A 21,784-nucleotide genomic window follows, 5' to 3' on the forward strand; every position below is an offset into this window, starting at 1 on the left:
CCCCATGGACACCAACTATGGGGCACTATTTTTCACCATGGACACCAACTATGGGGCACCATTTCTCCCATTGATACCAACAATAGAGCACCATTTCTCCCATTGACACCAACAGTGGGGCAATGTTCCTCCACCCAATACCAAATGTGATGCCTACTTTCACTGATGCCAGAAAAATTTCCAGTCCTGATGGCCACCGTCTGCCCCCCTTAAAGGACAATAAACTGACCCTTTGTTTATAAAGTTTGGAGACCCCTGGTCTAGAGGACTGGGAAAAGCATTTTAAGTTCACCTTTGCAGAAAAAAGAAAAAAAACTTACACTGGAGCCCATCCCCTCTGCCCCCCTTGGTCCCACTATTCCCAGAGTCCCGCGATCTCCTGCCATCAGGCACCGGGACGTCCCTTTACTGGTACGGGAATTTGAAATCCTCCTGGCTTTCTCCACTCTCCTCCAGCCTCTGGGCAGCCTTTTCTCCTCTACGCTCCAATGGTCGCAGGTCCTCTGACATCATCAAGTGCCATGCAGAGGCCATAGTCCAGCACTGGGCTTCAGGAGTATCAGGGAGAAGAGGAATTTGTCCCCCCGCCCCCCCCTAGCCCTTAACCAGCAATGTGGGGGAAGCCCCAATGCAATAACATTCCTTTCTCTAAAGATGGGCTTCAAATAACAGCATGTGCCCAGGCTTAGTAGTTGATAATAAATGAAGAGTTAATGTGACGCACTTGCTGCAGAATAATGAGCACATTACACACATGAACAAAATTGGTATTTCTGACCTTTATTCCCTGGCAATAGCTGGACGAGGTCATGTAAACCCGGTGTGTTCATATGATGTTTTCTCAGGATGCGGTCTATCACTGCTGGAGCTTTTTCCTGGCTGTTGATCTGAAATAGCAACACAAAGGGCTCCACTTTAAAAAAAATAATAATAATTTAAATACGTTTCCTGCAACACCCAATCAGATTCTCAGCAATATGGTGGCCATATATATAAAAATCCAATCAAACGATTCTTCACATATTTGCAAAATTCAATTGAATCTATATCTTATTTAAAAGACACTTCAGGATCCATTTATAATAAAAAGAATATCTATCTATATATATATATATATATATATATATATATATATATATATCTATATCTATATCTATATATCTATATATATATATATATATATATATATATACCCCCCACTTTTAAGTACACAGTGGGGTTGTGCAAAAATCTGGCTCACTTCTGCATAGAAACCAATGAGCTTCTAACCCCAGCTTGTTCAATTAAGCTTTGGTAATAAAACCTGGAAGATCATTGGTTTCTATGCAGAAGTGAGCCTGATTTTTGCATTTTGCAGCTTTAGTAAATAAACCCCATTGTGTACTTAAAAGTGGGGTATGCCTGCATTATATATTAGGGCTGTGGAAATGAAAGATTAATTCCTCGATTAATTTTTTTGATCGGTACTCACCTCTCCGCTGGCTTCAGGGAGTTCCGTCGGAGATCCGGTGACGTCACGGACATCAACGTCACTGTACTCCCCCCCCCCCTTCCCCAAGTCCCTCCGTCTGCTAACAAAGGACGTCGATGACGTCGAAGTTCTGATTGAACCTAACGCATACGGGGGAGGAGCTACGCATGACTGCCCGCTGCTGCCCTACGGAACTAACACGATTGTCGGCTTTACATGCTGTGGTTTTTATCATCTTTATATGAGTAGTTTGTGTTTGAACACAAAAATTAAATCTTATACTTAAGCCGTGATCACTGAGATCTTTTCTTTCTACCCATGACCTGACGTCCTTGCTGAGATCTAAGGAGACGTGAGAGAAGTTTAAGGTCCATGTTAACCCCTTTTGATACCCGCGTGCATGACCACCTGTTTGCACAGGGGTCCATGCCATAAGGTGAGAGTGATTAGTTAGACCGGAGGTGGAGGGATTGTCACGCTACTGTGGAAAAAAAAAAATTACTTATGTCAGTGCTACAGTTTGAATTTAAAACGTATTTGTGTGAACTGTGAAGTTAAGTCATGGATTGTGGAAATTAACTAGTGTCGGGTGATTGTATATAGTGTATACCACATTTACCACTGACTAATGCAGAGTTGCAATGCAAGGAGATCAGGTAAAAGTAGTTGGATCTGTATGTGCAGGGGCGGGCTGGGCCGGGGGGCAGGGTGGAAATTTCCCCCCAGGCCGGCGCCTACATTATGTGTAAAACGGCCGCTGGCTGTTTGTTCATTTCTTTTTTTTTTCACGCTGTGACGGGCAGCCGGGACCCGTCACAGAAGGACCTAAGGACCCATAATGTACCTCGAGCCAAAGGCAGTGGCATTGCAGGGAGGAGGTGCGAGCAGCACCAGAGTGGAGTGACATCTGTCGGCTCAGTGATCCGGGACCCGGTGCAATAATCCTCTTCTCTCTGGTCGCGTGACTCACGTCGCGCCGTTCTGATCAGTCCCGACAGCGGCTGTCACTCACAGCCGAGCAGAGTGAAGCCGCCTCCCCCTCCTCCATGCACAGCACTGTGTAGACGTAAAGGAGGAAGGGGAGGCGGCTTCACTCTGCTCGGCTGTGAGTGACAGCCACTGCTGGGACTGATCAGAATGGCGCGACGTGAGTCATGCGACCACAGAGAGAAGAGGATTATTGCACCGGGTCCCGGATCACTGAGCCGACAGATGTCACTCCACTCTGGTGCTGCTCGCACCCCCCCCCCTGCAATGCCACTGCCTTTGGCTCGAGGTACATTATGGGTCCTTCTTTACTGTGGGGGGTCCTGCACTGTAGAGGGGGTCCTGCACTGTAGAGGGGGTCCTGCACTATAGGGGGAGGGGTCTGTACTGTAGGGGAAGAGTCGGCACTGTAGGGGGGTCTGTACTGTAGGTGAGGATTCTATACTGTAGGGGTGTCTGTACTGTAGGGGGGGTCTGCGCTGTAGGGTGGAGGGGTCTGTACTGTAGGAGGGTGTGCACTGTAGGGGACGATTCTGTACTGTAGGAGGGTCTGCACTGTAGGGGAGGATTCTGTACTGTAGGGGGGTCTACCCTGTAGATGGGGGTCTGTATGGTAGGGAGGGGGGTCTGCACTGTAGGGGGTCTGTGTAACATGCAGGGGGTCCAGAGCTGTGAGGAGTTGTGTAATGTAAAGGGGTGCAGAGGTGCAGGGTGCTGTGTAATGTAAAGGGGTCCAGAGGTACAAGGGCTGTGTAATGTAAAGGGGTCCAGAGGTTCAGGGTGCTGTGTTATGTAAAGGGGTCCAGAGGTACAAGAGCTGTGTAATGTAAAGGGGTCCAGAGGTGCAGGCTGCTGTGTAATGTAAAGGGGTCCAGAGGTGCAGGCTGCTCTGTAATGTAAAGGGGTCCTTAGGTGCAAGGTCCTGTGTAATGTAAAGGGGTCCAGAGGTGCAAGGTCCTGTGTAATGTAAAGGGGTCCAGAGGTGCAGGCTGCTGTGTAATGTAAAGAGGTCCTTGCAGTGGCGTAACTAGAACCTTCAGGGCCCCGATGCAAGAAACCATGAAGGGCCCCCCTGAACCCCAGCCAGGGCCCTTCCCTCCGAGTCCGGCGGTGGAACTCCAGGGCGTGGTCACAGGTATGACCTTTGCGAGCCCTGTAGTTCCACCACTGGTATCAGTAGTTTTTTTAAATTATTTTTATTTTATTTTTAGGTGCCCCATTGGGGGACTGTCCCTAGGCAGGATGGGGTCCCCGTCCCCAGAAGAGATGAGGTCCTTTTCTCCAGGGCAGATGAAGTTACTGCCCCCAGGTGAGAAGGGGTCCCTGTCCCCACGTGAGAAGGGGTCCCTGTCCCCAGGGGGAGATGGAGGGGGTATGTAATGGTGTGTGGGGGATGGGGTCCTCTCACTCACCATGACCAAGCTGTAGGCCGCGCACTCATCCATGTTGACCTGGGCTCCATCCAGTGTGCTGGACGGGTGATCAGCATATCTCCCAGAAAGACCTTTCATCATCTGTGTATGACGGGGGAGGAGGGGGGCTGGCAGACAAGCCTACAGTGTCCTCCGGGGAGCCGGCTCTCATAGGGCCGAACTGCATCTGTGTGCCTAAAGTTTGTTTACCCGGGAGAAGTATGCAGTGCAGGCCGGACTCGGGGGGGCGCGGGACTGGAGCAGGAGAGGGGTACTCTGAGGAGCCGGCTGGGGACACAGGTCATGCAGGGAATGCACAACTGAAGAGCAGCCAGTGCGATAGTCGAGCATGGAGCTCTGCTAGTCACCCTCCACCCGTGTGCATGGTGCACTGGTACCCCTAGCTGCCTATGCTGCTGCCGGCCATATGTAGAGGGGGCTGCATGGGCCCCCCTGCATCACAGGGCCTGGTTGCGGTCGCGACTGCTGCACCCCCTATAGTTACGCCCCTGGGTCCTTGGGTGCAAGGTCCTGTGTAATGTAAAGGGGTGCAGGGTGCTGTGTAATGTAAAGAGGTCCTTAGGCGCAAGGTCCTGTGTAATGTAAAAGGGTCCAGAGGTGCAGGGTGCTGTGTAATGTAAAGGGGTCCAGAGATGCAGGGTGCTGTGTAATTTAAAGGGGTCCAGAGGTGCAGTTGTGGAGAGGGGGGGTACACAGTAGTGACAAAAAGATATTGAAAGATGCAGAGGTATGCAGGGGACACAGTGGGTGTTTTTACATTTTATGGTGGGGGGGGGGTGCCAGATATAGGATCCGCCCCGGGTGTAAAATGCTCTAGGTACGCCCCTGGTGTGAGCACAGCAGACTACAACTCCTACCTCTCAGGAGTCTCAGAGGCAGGCCAGGTGTGTGGCACGTCAGGGGAGGGGACGCCCGGCGTCAAGAACGTCACGTCACACGTGACCTGCTGGGCTTATGGGGAGCAGTGGCTAGCTTAATCTGCTTCAGTTGTAAATTTAATTAATAATGCATAGTCATCATGACAATTTAAAATTTTGGCAGTGGCAGCGTGTGTTGTTTTTTTTTTCTAGCACCCCCCCCCCCCCCCAACAGCGGACTTGACACCCTCCCCCCCACCAAAGGACTTGACACCCTCCCCCCCACCAGAGGACTTGACACCCTCCCCCCCACCAGAGGACTTGACAGCCTCCCCCCCACCAGAGGACTTGACAGCCTCCCCCCCACCAGAGGACTTGACAGCCTCCCCCCCACCAGCAGACTTGACAGCCTCCCCCCCACCAGCAGACTTGACAGCCTCCCCCCCACCAGCAGACTTGACAGCCTCCCCCCCACCAGCGGACTTGACAGCCTCCCCCCCACCAGCGGACTTGACAGCCTCCCCCCCACCAGCGGACTTGACAGCCTCCCCCCCACCAGCGGACTTGACAGCCTCCCCCCCACCAGCGGACTTGACAGCCTCCGCCCCACCAGCGGACTTGACAGCCTCCGCCCCACCAGCGGAATTGACACCCTCCCCCCCACCAGCGGAATTGACACCCTCCCCCCCACCAGCGGACTTGACACCCTCCCCCCCCACCAGCAGACTTATCTAACACCCTCCCCCCAACCAGTGGACTTATCTAACACCCTCCCCCCAACCAGCGGACTTATCTAACACCATCCCCACCCACCAGCAGACTTATCTAACACCCCCCCAACCAGCAGACTTATCTAACACCCTCCCCCCACCAGCGGACTTATCTAACACCCCCCCCCCAACCAGTGGACTCACCTAGCTGATTAAGTGGTTCAATGGGCCACTTGACTGGACTTGCCCCCCAGGCCTAAGGCTGCCAGCCCTCCCCTGTGTATGTGCGTTATAATTAATTGAAATTAGTCAATTAAAAAAAAAAGAAAATCGATTAATAGAACACAAAAATTGTAATCAGTAACAGCCCTAATTTTATATATATATATATACACGAGAATTCACCCAGGAATCATGAATTCAGGCCATATTTTGCTTAAAGCGGACCTTCAGCAATTTTTTTAACTTTCCATCTATTAAATCTTCTGCCCTTGTTGTTTTAACTTTGGATAGTAAAACATTTTTTTTCTGCCAGTAGAAAAAAAATATATAACCCACCTCCTGTTTCTTGTCTGGTCATTAGCCTAGGCCAGGGGGTCTCTAAACTTTTTAAACAAAGGGACAATTTACTGTCCTTTCAGGCTTTAAGGGGGCCGGACTGTGGCTAGTGGGTGTAGAAAATGCCCCAGCATCAGTGTCCCATCATTCATTTTAATAAGAGAAATTGTTCCCCATTGCTGGTGTCAGTAGGGAGAATGGTACCCCATTATTGGTATCAGTTGGTGGAATAGTGCCCCAGGGGCCAGATAAAAGCAAGCAAAGGGCCACATCTGGCCCCTGTGCCACAGTTTGAAGACCACTGGCCTAGGCCTATGACATCATGCACAGCTCTCTCTCTCGAGCTTTTGCCAGGAAGGGAAGGGGCATGAGTCATAAGAGGGCAAATGGGAGTTGCAGAGGTGGAGGTGTGCCTCTGTGTAAATCCAGAAAGTGAACAGGCAGAAGCTTCAGCTGCCCACAGTTGAAATGGATGCAGCCAGACTCCGTGGAGGGAGATTTCTGCATCATATTTGGCAAGTACAGAATCACAGTATATATAAAATAATATGCAAAGTGGTTGAAGGAAAGCTTCAGAATGGCAAAGATGTTTTTATTACAAATTATGTGAGTAGACTGCATTTCTCCTTTAAAATGTTGATTTCCTATGATATTCATCCCCATCTAGTGGTCATAATGCATTTTGCTTCCGAAATACCTCAGTGAGGAAATGACCACAGATATGGCCACTAGATGGAGCTGACAATCATAGAAAATGAACATATTGAGGGACTTCGGTCCCCCAAAATACTGGTCCTCCCCCTCCTTTCTCTTACCACTATCGTTGGAATACCTGGAGTGTGCTGCAAGTCTCTAGCTAGTCTTTGGGATCCAGCAGATGTATGCACAGGGATTTCTAAGGCATGCACACACACTCTAGTATCTGGGACCCTGACACCTGCAGTGTATGTGCATATGCACGGGAAACCCCCATATGTGTGTAGGTGGGCTGAAGGACCTTGCTATGTCCCAAAGTCATGCGCGGTATCTGCGTTTGTGTGGAATTCTGTGGCGTGCATGCGCCTGTCAGCAACACTATCTTCTGAGTTGCGTTATGGAGACACCTCAGGAGACAGCTGGAACTGCAACATCATTCTCTCCTAGGTGAGAAAGAAAGAAGTGCGGCACAAAAAAGGTCACAATTCATTAAAACTAAATAAGGCAATGATCTCCAATTATCGAAGAGGAAGTGGGAGGGGCCAGAAAGACTAACGTTATTTTAATGGCTGAAGGTCTCCCTTAAGTAAAATACTGCCGGAATTCGTGATGTGAGCAAATGTTTGTGACATTTGTGTACCAATTTTTTTTACATAACTAGACCCCATACTGTTGTGTTGATTGATTTGTGCAAAACTGATTGTAATCTGTGTAGATCAGGGGTGTCAAACTAAAATGTCATTGTGGGGCACATTAGCATTATGGTCGCCCCCAAAGGGCCAGTAGTATCTATAAGACTAGATGTCCAGAGCACCCCCCTTACATTAACTGTCAAGAGCCCCCCCACCATCAGAAGTCAAGAATCCCCCACCCTCCCTTACATCATAGAAATCTGGGGGCAGAGATGGGAAGCAGAAAGCGCAGGGTCTGGAGGAGGACTGTAGTCTGCTGAGTGCTGTAACCAGGGGATTTGGAGATGAGGAGGTGCTGCGGCTGCACAGAGGTTCAGGATCTGTAGAATGAGTTCAGTCCCCCTCTTCTGCCAACTGCTGGAGGGGGGTGCTGCTACTGCACAGGGAAGTGCAGGATCTGGTGGAGGAGTTGTATTTGCCTCTTTGCTGCCGACTGCTGAGACAAGGTGGGGGTGGAGACAGGGGCAGGGCCAGACTGGGAATAAAAACCAGCCCTAGAAAAAATGTTTTACCAGCCCAACAGCATAACATCGTTACTGTCTTGTTCAAAAAAGGGAAAACCATGCATTTTAAATCACATTTGAAGAGTGTATTATGCCTGTGCCCATCAGTGCAGCCTCACCAGTGCCCATCAAATGCAGCCTTATCAGTGCTCACCTAATTCAGCTTATCAGTGCTCACCTAATTCAGCTTATCAGTGCTCACCTAATTCAGCGTTTCAGTGCTCACCTAATTCAGCTTATCAGTGCTCACCTAATTCAGCGTTTCAGTGCTCACCTAATTCAGCGTTTCAGTGCTCACCTAATTCAGCGTTTCAGTGCTCACCTAATTCAGCTTATCAGTGCTCACCTAATTCAGCTTATCAGTGCTCACCTAATTCAGCTTATCAGTGCTCACCTAATTCAGCTTATCAGTACCCACCAAATCCAGCCTTACCAGTTCTCGTGAAATGCATCCTGAACAGCGCCCATGAAATGAACCCTTACCAGTTCTCATGAAATGCATCCTGATCCACGCCCATGTAATGCAACCTTACCAGAGTGCCCATGAAATGCATCCTGATCCACACCCATGAAATGCAACCTTACCAGAGTGCCCATACAATGCATCCTGATCAGCGCCCATGAAATTCACCCTTACCAGAGTGCCCATGAAATGCATTCTGATCCACGCCCATGAAATGCAACCTTACCAGAGTGTCCATAAAATACATCCCGATCAGCACCGATTTAATACCACCTAACCAATTCTCATGAAATACATCCTGATCACACAGAGCAGCAATCTCCCGCTCTGTCACTGAGCATGAATTTGAATTTACCGATGGTCTCCTAGACCCGGCTCCTCCTGTGAAACCCATAACACTGATTCAATGTACCGGCATTGGATCAGTGATCCGTCCATCACAGGAGCCGGGTCTTTGTTGCGGCTGCCGCTACACCACCGAACACTCCCCGAGACAGCGGGAGATCACCACTGTTGTGACACTGACTGACGTACTCAAGGAGGGGAGGACTCCAGCATTGAAGCCTCGGCTCCCTCCCTCTGCCTCAGGCCGCAGGACCGGGATCAGCCGTGGGTGCCGCTGCAGCTGATCAAAGCGGCCTACTGGGAAATTTCCCAATATCCCGGTAGGCCAGTCCGGCCCTGGACAGGGAGAGGTGCCAAAGCTGCAGGAAAGGTGCGAGGGCCACATGAAATTGCTTAGTGGGCCGAATTAGACCCACAGGCCTTGGGTTTGGCACGTGGTCTAGATATTTAATCCAATTGTATGAAAGTAGATACAGAACATATATACAGTGAGGGAGAAAAGTATTTGACCCCCTGCTGATTTTGTACGTTTGCCCACTGACAAAGAAATGATCAGTCTATAATTTTAAATGTTAGGTTTATTTTACCAGTGAGAGACAGAATAATAAAAAAAAAAAAATGCATTTCAAAAAAGTTAAACATTGATTTGCATTTGTTTGCATAATGAGCGAGATAAGTATTTGACCCCTTCACAAAACATGACTTAGTACTTGGTAGCAAAACCTTTGTTGGCAGTCACAAAGGTCAGACATTTCTTGTATTTGACCACCAGGTTTGCACACATCTCAGGGGGGATTTTGTCCAGCTCCTCTTTGCAGATCCTCTCCAAGTCATTAAGGTTTCAAGGCTGACATTTGGTAACTTGAACCTACAGCTTCCTCCACATATTTTCTATGGGATTAAGGTCTGGAGACTGGCTAGACCACTCCAGGACCTTAATGTGCTTCTTCTTGAGCCACTCCTTTGTTGCCTTGGCCATGCGTTTTGGGTCATTGTCATGCTGGAATACCCATCCACGACCCATATTCAATGCCCTGGCTGAGGGAAGGAGGTTCTCACCCAAAATTTGACGGTACATGGCCCCGTCCATCGTCCCTTTGATGTGGTGAAGTTGTCCTGTCCCTTTAGCAGAAAAACACCCCCAAAGCATAATGTTTCCACCTCCATGTTGAGTTGAGTTGATGCCAAAGAGCTTCATTTTGGTCTCATCTGACCACAACACTTCATTCAGATGTACATTGGTAAACTTCAGATGGACCTGTACATGTGCTTTCTTGAGCAGGGGGACCTTGCAGTCACTGCAGGATTTCAGTCCTTCACAGCGTAGTGTGTTACCAATTGTTTTCTTGGTGACGATGGTCCCAGCTGCCTTGAGATCATTGACAAGATCCTCCCATGTAGTTCTGGGCTGATTCCTCACCGTTCTCACGATCATTGAATCTCCACCAGGGGAGGGCTTGCACAGAGCCCCAGACCGAGGGAGACTGACAGTTATTTTGTGTTTCTTCCATTCGCGAATAATCGCACCAACTGTTGTCACCAGGCATGTAATGGCCATCGGGACTACCGGGAGTTTCCCGGTGGGCCGATAGCTCAGTGGGCCACTTTGATGTAAAAAGGGCTGGTGATAGGACGCTCTGATGTAAGGGGGCTGCTGATGGGACACTCTGATGTAAGGGGGCTGCTGATGGGACACTCTGATGTAAGGGGGCTGCTGATGGGACACTCTGATGTAAGGGGGCTGCTGATGGGACACTCTGATGTAAGGGGGCTGCTGATGGGACACTCTGATGTAAGGGGGGTGCTGATGGGACACTCTGATGTAAGGGGGGTGCTGATGGGACACTCTGATTTAAGGGGGTGCTGATGGGACACTCTGATTTAAGGGGGTGCTGATGGGACACTCTGATTTAAGGGGGTGCTGATGGGACACTCTCATTTAAGGGGTGCTGATGGGACACTCTCATTTAAGGGGTGCTGATGGGACACTCTCATTTAAGGGGTGCTGATGGGACACTCTGATGTAAGGGGGCTGCTCATGGGACACTCTGATATAAGGGGGCTGCTCATGGGACACTTTGATGTAAGGAGGCTGGTAATGGGACACTCTGATGTAAGGGGGCTGGTAATGGGACACTTTGATGTAAGGGGTGCTGATCGGACACTCTGTTGTAAGGGGGCTGGTGATGGGACACTCAAAATGTAAGTGGGCCGGTCTGGATGAATTCCAGGGCCAAATTTCTGTCCCAGTCCAGCCCTGGTTGTCACCCTCTCACCAAGCTGCTTGGCGATGGTCTTGTAGCCCACTCCAGCCTACAATCTTGTCCCTGACATCCTTGGACAGCTCAATTGTCTTGGCCATGGTGGAGAGATTGGAATCTGATTGATTGCTTCTGTGGACAGGTGTCTTTTATACAGGTAAGAAGTGGAGATTAGGAGCACTCCCTTTAAGAGAGTGCTCCTAATCTCAGCTCATTACCTGTATAGAAGACACCTGGGAGACAGAATTATTTCACTCATTAAAATCAATTTATAATTTTTGAAATGCGGTTTTCTGGATATTTTTGTTATACTGTCTCTCACTGTTATAAAAAACCGAACATTAAAATCATAGACTGATACATTTCTTTGTCAGTGGGCAAACATACAAAATCAGTAAGGGATCAGATACTCTTTTTCCCTCACTGTATGTTAAATGTATTCATCTTTGGAACCCAATCATATTTTTTCTCCCAGACAATACAATGGTATATATAATCGTTCTGTGTATGGCACCATTTGAGGTAGATTGATCTCATGATCTCCAATTCGCAGCGAATCCTACTTTCCAGTTCTCACGGCAGGTCACTTCAAGAGGGAGCTGCAATGACAAGCTGAAGTGGGAAACTGGAAATGCAGACATTTTGGAACCTGAGGCTCAATGTTGGTGTAGAAGTCATAATTGCGCACTCACCCGCAAACTCTTGTAAACACTGGTTTCCTCTGCCGGCTCCACTCGTGCACGAATAATGCGATGGTCTTCATCGGCATCTGGGATTTTGCCTGGCTCCGCGATGTGCTCCGCAGAGCCGCTGTGTTGAACGGTAGTGAACGGGCTGCCGCAAGAGGCGGAGCGTCGGTGTGTGCGTCCGTGAACAGCTGGTGTTAGAAACCCCTTAGGAGGCGGCTTGGGGGAGCTTTGAACGTCCAGCGTTGGGACAGAGGGGCTTCTCTGCTGCTGTTGTAGGAAAAGTTGTATAAAATTGAGTCACCAACACATAAATGTGAAGTATAAAGTGAATTACAAATTACATTTAGCGACCGGGTGACTTTTTGTGCCTTCTGGTTGCCCTTCCTACCCTTTTTCCTAGTGTGAGGCGTAATGGTAACAAAGCTGTCACGTTGTCTTAATTCTTTGCAGTGCAAATCAGATGCTTCATGGCTGGACTTCTAAATGTATTTTTTTAATGCATGTTAAAGCGGATCTTTATTCTCCCCCCCCCCCCCCCATTTTTAACCCCTGCTTACCGGGTTGCGGTTTATGCGCAGTTCAAATTCTCACCCACCCAGCGGATCCAGCGTTGTCCTGCTGAGATTCTCCCATCTGCTGCCAATGCTCGGGTCCCATGCAGGGCCGTTTTTAAGGCAGGGCAATAGGGGCAGCTGCCCTGGGCCCTGTCATTGTTTTGGGGCCCAAAGCAGCTGCCTCATACTTGCCAACTATCCTGGTTTAAATTCCCTCGTCCCTTGAGGTTTTAGTCCTGTGCTGTGTCACAATATCTCAGTGTCAATTGCTGCTACTAATGCTGCCCAGCTCTGCCCTATTGTTGTGTACAGGTGACTCGCCTGCAGACCCTGTGTTTACATGTAAAGTACCAGCATTGATATGTAAATAGTGGCGGCATTCATATGTAAATAACGGCTGCATTCATATGTAAATAGCGGCATTGATATGTATATCATGCCCCCCTGAGGTCATATCCACAATAATCTCTAGCAACCAATCAACAAGCAGAAATCATGTGCTGTAACCTCTAGCAACTAACCAGTGAGCTGTAATGTGTTCTGTAACCTCTAGCAACCAGTGAGTGGTAATGATACAGTAACCTCTGGCAACCGATCGCAAAATCTGCCTGATCCGATTCAGTAAACTGATTTTGAGTCTTGCTGCTATTTATTGTATGTCTCAGAGCAGGTGGAGAGCGAAAATTGCATGGGGGGGGGCCCCCCCCAAGAAAAGTTTTGCCCAGGGTCCAATCAATATTAAAGATAGCCCTGGTCCCATGCCACTATGTTCTTGTTTGACATCATTGGGAGGCTGACGGATCTTCCGAGGTTAACTCGGCAGGCCTACCAATGATGCACCGATAGGCGCGCCCCTCCTCCTTTTCTGAGTAAAGAACATGCAGGGCTGAACCGAAACATGTTCATTTAAAAAATAAAATAAAAAATAAACTATTTGTGTAGAGAAGAGAAGTTTGTTTTCAGGATGGAGATCCACTTTACCTTGCATTGTAGCAGATTTGTATTGCTCATTGTATGTCAACACACATCAATGCATCTGGTCCAACAATGAGTGCACGCACAGCCTCTGGACCATCAATGAGGGGAGTACAGTGCACGCACAGCCTCTGGACCATCCATGAGGGGAGTACAGTGCACGCACAGCCTCTGGACCATCCATGAGGGGAGTACAGTGCACGCACAGCCTCTGGTCCATCAATGAGGGGAGTACAGTGCACGCACAGCCTCTGGTCCATCAATGAGGGGACTACAGTAAATGCACAGCCTCTGAACCATCAATGAGGTGAGTACAGTGCATGCACAGCCTCTGGTCCATCAATGAGGGGAGTACAGTGCATGCACAGTCTCTGAGCCATCAATGAGGGGAGTACAGTGCACGCACAGCCTCTGAACCATCAATGAGGGGAGTACAGTGCACGCACAGCCTCTGGTCCAACAATGAGGGGAGTACAGTGCATGCACAGCCTCTGGACCATCAATGAGGGGAGTACAGTGCATGCACAGCCTCTGGACCATCAATGAGGGGAGTACAGTGCATGCACAGCCTCTGGTCCATCAATGAGGGTAGTACAGTGCACGCACAGCCTCTGGTCCAACAATGAGGGGAGTACAGTGCATGCACAGCCTCTGAACCATCAATGAGGGGAGTACAGTGCATGCACAGCCTCTGGACCATCAATGAGGGGAGTACAGTGCACGCACAGCCTCTGGTCCAACATTTAGGGGGAAGCCATCTCTGCCAGGATAACACAAAGATTGCTGTTAGCGGCTTTACCAGCTGATAGCAATAATCGCATGTAATATCCAGCAGGCTGCTTGTACCCAAGTTGATCGATCTTGAGTACATTCAGCCTGCCCATACATTGTTCAAATCTCAGCCAGTCCCTGCTGAACCAGTCAAGATTTGAACAGTCTATGGCCAGCTATATAAACCCAGAACCACTCATCTGATGGATCTGCCTCCCTCTCACTTTCTTGATTATTCTTTTACAATATCTATAGTGTAGGGTGAAACAATGCCTGGGTAGCACAGATGGGAACGCATCTTTACCGTTGTTAGGCCGGGTGCATTCAGTCGATCAGAAGGCACATCCCAAGCCACCATGTGCATGCTGGGTCCAAATGGAGCAACAATGGAAGCCAGAAGACTGCAGAGATAAAGGGAAAGGGGCAGTTTATACATTGCATACTTAAAGCGAAACTAACAACGCACAGAAATATTCCCCCACTTGTTACAGCAATGTAATAGTTAATCCCTCGCTGGCTGCTGTTATCTTCTCTCTGGGATCAGCCTCTTTGATGGTTGGTCAGGGAATTATGTCATTCTGTGCATGTGCACAGGAGTTCGCCATTCCGGCACAGCCCACCTTGAGCTGCGCATGCACAGTTCTGTGTGCATTTAATAGAAGACTGCAAGCAGGCAAGTTTTTTGGTATTACAGAAAAGAAATAGCACGTCTCTTTTGTAGTAAAAGGGCTGCCTGCTCAGTTTTCCCCAAAAACAAAAAGGTTGATTTCTTTCTCTCAAAAGAAAAAAAAAAAGAAAGAAAGAAAAAAAAGCTACCCGGTATGCGGTGACCTTTGGTGCAGCTGCTTTGGGGCCTGGATTTGAGCTTCTTGTTTAATCTCCCCGCCTCATGGTTATGCACTGACCATTATGTACCATCTTCTCGGTATGTATATGGCAGACATGTTCTCCTATGGGAATTTCTATAAAATACAGGTTATATGCACCATGAAAGCCACGGCCCTCAGCCTCTAAGTAGGGTAGATTATTGGAAGAATGATGGCTGGTGGCTTCAATGCCATCTTTAACCACTTCAATACAGGGCACTTATACACCTTCCTGTCCAGACCAATTTTAAGCTTTCAGCACTATCACATTTTGAATGACAATTGCGTGGTCATGCCACACTGTACCCAAACAAAAATGTTATAATTTCTTCCACACAAATAGAGCTTAATTTTGGTGGTATTTGATCACCTCTGGGGTTTTTATTTTTTGCGCTACAAATTAAAAAATAATTTGTTTCTGTTACAAAACTTTGTAAATAAGTATGTTTTCTCCTTCTACACACATATGTATATAGTAATAATATTTCAACCGAAGTCATAAACAGCACTACTATATTAAACAGTATAGTAACAGTATATTAACGAACATATAGTAGTGCTGTTTAAGACTTTGATTGAAATATTACTATATACATATGTGTGCAGATGCGATTTATGGTTAATAACAGCTGCTTATTAAGAGGTATTTTTACATTGAGCGCTTGGATTAGTGATATATATATATTCCTATTATATTGTTGATATTTGTATTAAGTTTTCTCCTTCACTGATGGGCACTGGTGAGGCAGTACTGATTGGCACTGATGAGGTGGCACTTATTTTCATCACTGATTGGTGGCACTGAAGGGCACCCATAGGTGGCACTGGAGGGCATGTATAGGTGGCACTGATGGATGGCACTGATAGGCAGCACTTATCAGAGGCACTAGTAGGCAGTACTGATGGGCACAGAGTGCCATCCCTAATGGGCAATGATTGCCATCCCTAGTGGGCTCTAGTGGGCTTACGTGGTAGCCATGGGTGGGCACCTTTGCTGGACATGGGTGGGCATCCTCGGTTGGGGGGGGCTGCAGTAATAATCAATCAGTGCAGACCCCCCCCTTCAGGAGAGCAGCCGATTGGCTCTCCTTTACTCGTCTGCCAGCGCTAGTAGAGGAAAAGCCGATACATGGCTTTTCCTGTTTACACTGTGATCAGCTGTGATTGGACACGGCTGATCACATGGTAAAGAGCCTCCGTCAAAGGCTCCTTACCTAGATCGGAGATGCGGTGTGTCAGAGTGACACACCATACCACCGATCGCCGTGCTGTGCGCCCCCGTGGCTTATCCTGCTGGACGTCATATGAGGCCCAATCAGGATAACTGAACCACTTCCCAGCTGTCATTCTGCTATAGACCGGGCAGGAAGTGGTTAAACCCCCTCTTTGTATTACCACTGTTGATGATCATTAAGAATGGACTGTCATGCATTACTGCTTTGTCATGTTAAAGAATTATTTAAGGTAGGCACTCCAAAAGTCAGAGCAGTCCAATGTTTATTGAATAAAATCCATAATAGGATGACAGTCACGGTTTCCAAATAGAAGATGATAGTAGTAGTTGACGCGTTTCACGCAGCTAGAATTTCATCAGAATCATATGATTAAGATTATTAAATGCTAGCTGCGTGAAACACGTCAACAACTACTATCATCTTCTATGTGGGAACCGTGCCTGTCTTCGTATCATGGATTTTATTCAATAAAGATTGGATTGCTCTGACTTTTGGAATGCGTTTAACCTTTGTTTTTTGAAATTAGGGACTAAGACTACCACAGATCAGATAGGCTTGCAATTGCAGGGCAAATCCAGCTGCAGTGAATGTGCTGACATGTGGTGAGGAGTTCATCTGGAGCGGTGCTTGTTTCTCCTTGCTCGCAGTTTTTTCATGAATCAAGTTTAGTTCCACTTGAAAGTAAACTTCAGGGAAAATGGATTACACAATATATTACCAGTATATAACCCATATTACCAGTCCTGTCATTCAGAAGTATTTACCTCTTGATCTTGCCAGTGCTGGCATTTCCTATGGGGGCCGACAACGCTATGCTACCACTGCCAAATATTCAGCGTTGTTGGCTCTCTGATCTGTCTACCCATTCTTGTATGCAGTGACGTTATGTCACCTTGTCTACCCTGGGGGCACTATCAGGGGAAGCAGTGAGTACCTGAGAGCTGTAAGAGCATTAATGTTGCCTCTACATACCTTTTTTTTATTATATTTATTTTTAGTGGTCACATTACTGCCAATACCCGACTAGGACTCCTGCCTTTTAGAGAGTGGGCAGTCTCTAATCCTACATCACCACTTCCAGCGCTCAATTAGACTATTTTCATATGGGTGGACAGGGGAGGTAAAAGCAAGCTGTTGAGCAGCAATTTTGCCACCTCATAACAGCCCATTAAACCTTAACATACAGCCGGAGGGGGATATGCACATGCCACAGCCATGATGCTCTGACTGAAGCTGTGGTGTGGTAAATTAAACATGGTGCCACCTGTCAAACAAATCCATTCAAGCCAATAGCTCTCAGCTGGCTCCATTTTAAACTGGCCTTGGCAAACAAAACAAAAAATGCAACCCTGTTACCCTCTCAAAGTGGTCTACGGCAAATCATTGTTTAGAGATGGCAATATTGTGAAGTCCATGATCTAGACCAGTGGTCTCCAAATGGTGGCCCTTTGCTTATCTGTATCTGGCCCTTGGAGCACTATTCTTCCCACTGACAGCAACAATGGGCAATTATTCCTCCCACTGACACCAATAATGGGGCACTAGTTAAAAGAAAAAAATAGGTGTGGCACTGTTCTAATTTGAAAATGGCTTAGATATTGGATTTCATCTAGGCCCTTTTCAAATTAGAATAGCGCCACACCTAATTTTTTCTTTTAACTAATCCCTCATGTGACAGTATATTTGTAGGGGCAGAAGTTCATTTGTATTTTTTCTCCTTTGCATGGATTAATTTACAAATTTTCTCAATAATGGGGCACTATTCCTCCCACTGACACCAATGATAGGGCACTATTCCTCCCACTAATACTAATGATGGGGCACTATTCCTCCCACTAATACTAATGATGGGGCACTATTCCTCCCACTAATACTAATGATGGGGCACTATTCCTCCCACTAATACCAATGATAGGGGCACTATTCCTCCCACTAATACCAATGACAGGGCACTATTCCTCCCACCAATACCAATGATAAGGCACTATTCCTCCCACTAATACCAATGACAGGGCACTATTCCTCCCACCAATACCAATGATAAGGCACTATTCCTCCCACTAATACCAATGATAGGGCACTATTCCTCCCACTGACACCAACGATGGGGCACTATTCTTCCCGCTGACACCAATGATAGGGCACTATTCCTCCCACTGACACCAATGATGGGGCACTATTCCTCCCCCTGATAACAAACATGGGGCACGGTTTACTCCCACTAACCCCAAGACATTTTCTATTCTCGCTGGCCACAGTCTGGCCCCCCTAAAGCCTGAAGGGCAATAAATTGGCCCTTTGTTTAGAAAGCTTAGAGACTCCTGATCTACAGAGCCATTTAAACTGCACATACGCAGTGTGCGCTCCTCTTTTACCTGAGCTCAGTAGTGGCTTCTCCGGCCATACACACTGCACTTGAAGCATAGCTCCCAATTGTCCCTGATTTGGAGCAATGTCCCTCCTCATTTTGGTCTGATCTATATCGTTGTATATAAAATGCACTTTTAATCTTTCAAAAAGTATTTCCCAGCGCTAAACTTTTCATCTGATTTCTAAATTGCTGCATTTGTAAATTCCAAAAGCCAATATAAAAGAATAGTAGTGGTGAAAAAAAAACAAAAAAAAAAAGTGGGTTTAACTAATATTTATTGTAAATTTCTCCTTGAAGGGGGTGTGGCAGGGGGGGGTGTCCTATGCCTACATACTTTTGCTATGAGGTGTCCCTCGTTCCCATCTCAAAAAGTTGGGGGGGGGGGGGGTATGCTTTAAGAATAATATATCATTTACATATAGAGTGCTATGAATGCATATACATGTCATCTACTCACTCAGTGCAGTGTGTGATGACCACTGTGGGTTTTACTGGGGCCATTGCTGTTGTGTCCTGTGTCGGCTCAATGTCACATGACAGTCGATAACTGCAAAAGAAATTAAAACGTGCATCAGTCACATGACAAAATCACAAAACATCCTGTAACATGCAAAACGGATCAGTTGCCCAAAAGCAACCAATTAGATTCCTACTTTTATTTTAACCGCTTGCCAACCAGCCGCCGCATTTTTGCTTCGCCTTTTGGCCACTAGGGGCACATGTGCTATTCTTCACTCACTAGGGGCAACACAGTGGCTTAAAGGTTAGCACTTCTGCCTTGAAGCACTTCAGGTTAAATCCTGGCCAGAACGCTATCTGCATGGAGTTTGCATGTTCACCTTGTGCTTGCATGGCTTTCCTCTAGTATACCGGTTACTGGTTTTCTGCTTCTGCCTAAACTAGACATGAAAAAAAAAAATTGTTTCGTTTCGATATTTACATAAAATTTGTTTAGTTAAATTAGTTTAATTTGTTTTCAGAATTTGTTTTGTTTATTCAAATTCCATTCTAAATCAAATTTATTCTATTTGAAATTAGAATTTTGGAAGATGGTTATATTTTTATTATTCCATTCTATCTTTTTTTTCTATTCTATTATTTTCTGTTCTATTCTTTTCTATTATAATGAACTTTTTCAACGCTATTCATATTCAAATTTATTCTATTTGAATTTTGGAAAACAGTTATATTCTATTCTTTTCTATTTTATTATTTGATTTTCTATTCTTTTCTATTCTAATATTTTCTATTTGAAAGTCACATTTCAGAAGATGGTTATATTCTATTCTATTTTTTATTCAATTTTATTCATTTTTTTTTGTTTTCTATTTTATTTTGTTCTGTTTTACTCAATTTTTTTTTTTATCTTCTATAAAAAAAATTCTTATCCTTTTATTTTGTATTCTGTTCTGTTTTACTCTATTACATTCTATCATTTTTGTCCTATAATTCTATGATATTCTTTTCAGATCTATTCCTTTATTATTTTCTATTCTATTTTATTTACTTCAGATATTCAAATTTGATTAGAAAACTATTTGAATTTCGACCGTTTAGTTTTGGTTTCGTTATTTTGAATTTGTTAAAATTCGTTACTATTGTGATTCATAAATTCGGATACATCCGAATAACGAAAAAAAAATTTCCAAATTTAAATTCGTAACGAAGCAAGCTGCACATGTCTAGCCTAAACTGACCTTAGATTGTAAGCCCTTTGAAGGCAGGGGGCTGATGTAAACGTACAGCATGTAAAGCACAGTTGTCGGCACAATATAAATGCCTACTGATCTGGCCAGCAAGGAAGTGACGCCACAGGAGAACAGACACGATCGCTATTGTGACACTTTTTTTTTAACATGAATAACACATTGCCTGGAACTTGCTTGGCTCCGGTCATGCAGGATAGACTCACCTCTCATCCACACTCATTGAGCGCAGCTCCTGGAACCAGCTGACAAACTGCGGATCAGAAGTGAACCGATAGCCCAGACAGACATTTTGCAGGATTCGAATCTGAGAAAGTGACTCAAACTCCTAAAACAAGTATATTGCAATGACAGTTAGAAAATGTAGCTGCAACAATGACATGCGCCCCCCCAAAGGTCACTTACATTCAATGAAGTAGAATTTAGTGTGCAAAGTGCAGCAACCCAATCAGAACCCATCGCTCATTCACCCAAATAGTTTTCCTTCATCCAAATTCATCCTTGCTCTGAGGTCTCATTTACAGGTGTAGGTTGGTAGGTGGAGTCTCTCCTGGCATTTTATGCTGCATACATTTGCAATCATAATTACCAGCTCATTATGTAATACTCACCTGAGATCAAAGCCCCCCTCCCCCGCTGCGGTGCCCGTACACCGCTCAGGCCAGCAACATCAATCCCGGAGTTACTTCCGGGTATCGCGGGCTCCTGCACTGTGATTGGCTGGAGCCACGATGACTTCACTCCCGCGCATGCGTGCAAGAGCAACCGGTAACGGCACACTCACTGAAGCAACGGCACATACATGCCGTTGCTTCAGTGCGCAAGTGCCAATGACGTCGGCAAATGCAGATACAGGGGATATCTCCTAAACCGTGCAGGTTTAGGAGATATCCGGGGTAGCTACAGGTAAGCTTAATTATAGGCTTACCTGTAGCAAAAAGTGGATTATAAGGGTTTACAGCCACTTTAAAATGGTTGTTAAAAGGGGCTGTAAAGGTTTGCATTTTTTCACCTTAATGCATCCTATGCATTAAGGTGAAAAAATAGCTGACAGTGCCGGCCCCCCCAGCCCCCCCCCCCCCGTTTTACTTACCTGAGCCTCTTCACCTGCTGCGATCACCGCCGATGTCCTCTTCGCCACTCAGCCTGGCCGTTGATTTGCTAGAGTGGATGAATTGAAAGCAGCGCAGCCATTGGCTCGCACTGCTGTCAATCACATCCAATGATGCGGTGCGCCGGGGGGCGGGGCCGAGTCATACCGTGAGCGGCTATAACTGCCGGCTGTATCACGGAAGCGCGCCCGCAAGAACTAACCACCATGTGAGAGAGAGCTCACATGATAGTAGTTAGTTCTTGCGGGGAGGAGCCGAGACAGCCGCCGAGGGACCCCAGAAGAGCAGGTTCGGGGCCACTCTGTGCAAAACGAGCTGCACAGTGGAGGTAAGTATAACATGTTTGTTATTTAAAAAAAATTTAAAAAATTTCTTTACAACCCCTTTAAGGATTTTTACCTTAACCAAATGTATACAGTACATTTCTGTATACAGGCAGCAAAGCGGCTCCCCTGTGCAGGATCTCGTACCTGTACATGATCCTGCACTTCCGGGTCTGGTGCGTGCCACCGGCAACCCACTCCCGCTG

The 21,784-nt window shown here is 46.7% G+C and overlaps 1 protein-coding gene across 6 annotated transcripts in view; it reads right to left on the bottom strand.

Moving 5' to 3' along the window:
- RGL2 (ral guanine nucleotide dissociation stimulator like 2) overlaps positions 1–21,784 on the bottom strand; it is a 105,736-nt gene that overhangs the window by 3,607 nt on the left and 80,345 nt on the right. For 5 of the 6 annotated variants that reach the window (XM_077484692.1, XM_077484695.1, XM_077484696.1 and 2 more), the window contains 5 exons: positions 20,350–20,471; positions 18,895–18,984; positions 14,270–14,366; positions 11,669–11,932; positions 779–887 (listed from right to left, as the gene is read on the bottom strand). In XM_077484692.1, coding sequence (XP_077340818.1) covers positions 779–887; positions 11,669–11,932; positions 14,270–14,366; positions 18,895–18,984; positions 20,350–20,471 — 682 coding nt within the window. The remainder of the gene's footprint in view (positions 1–778; positions 888–11,668; positions 11,933–14,269; positions 14,367–18,894; positions 18,985–20,349; positions 20,472–21,784) is intronic. The other variant, XM_077484694.1, reaches the window with a different exon arrangement.

The sequence above is a fragment of the Lithobates pipiens genome, unplaced genomic scaffold, assembly GCF_037356315.1.
Source record: "Lithobates pipiens isolate NorthernLeopardFrog02 unplaced genomic scaffold, aLitPip1_a1.2 Scaffold_1, whole genome shotgun sequence".
Taxonomy (NCBI): domain Eukaryota; kingdom Metazoa; phylum Chordata; class Amphibia; order Anura; family Ranidae; genus Lithobates; species Lithobates pipiens.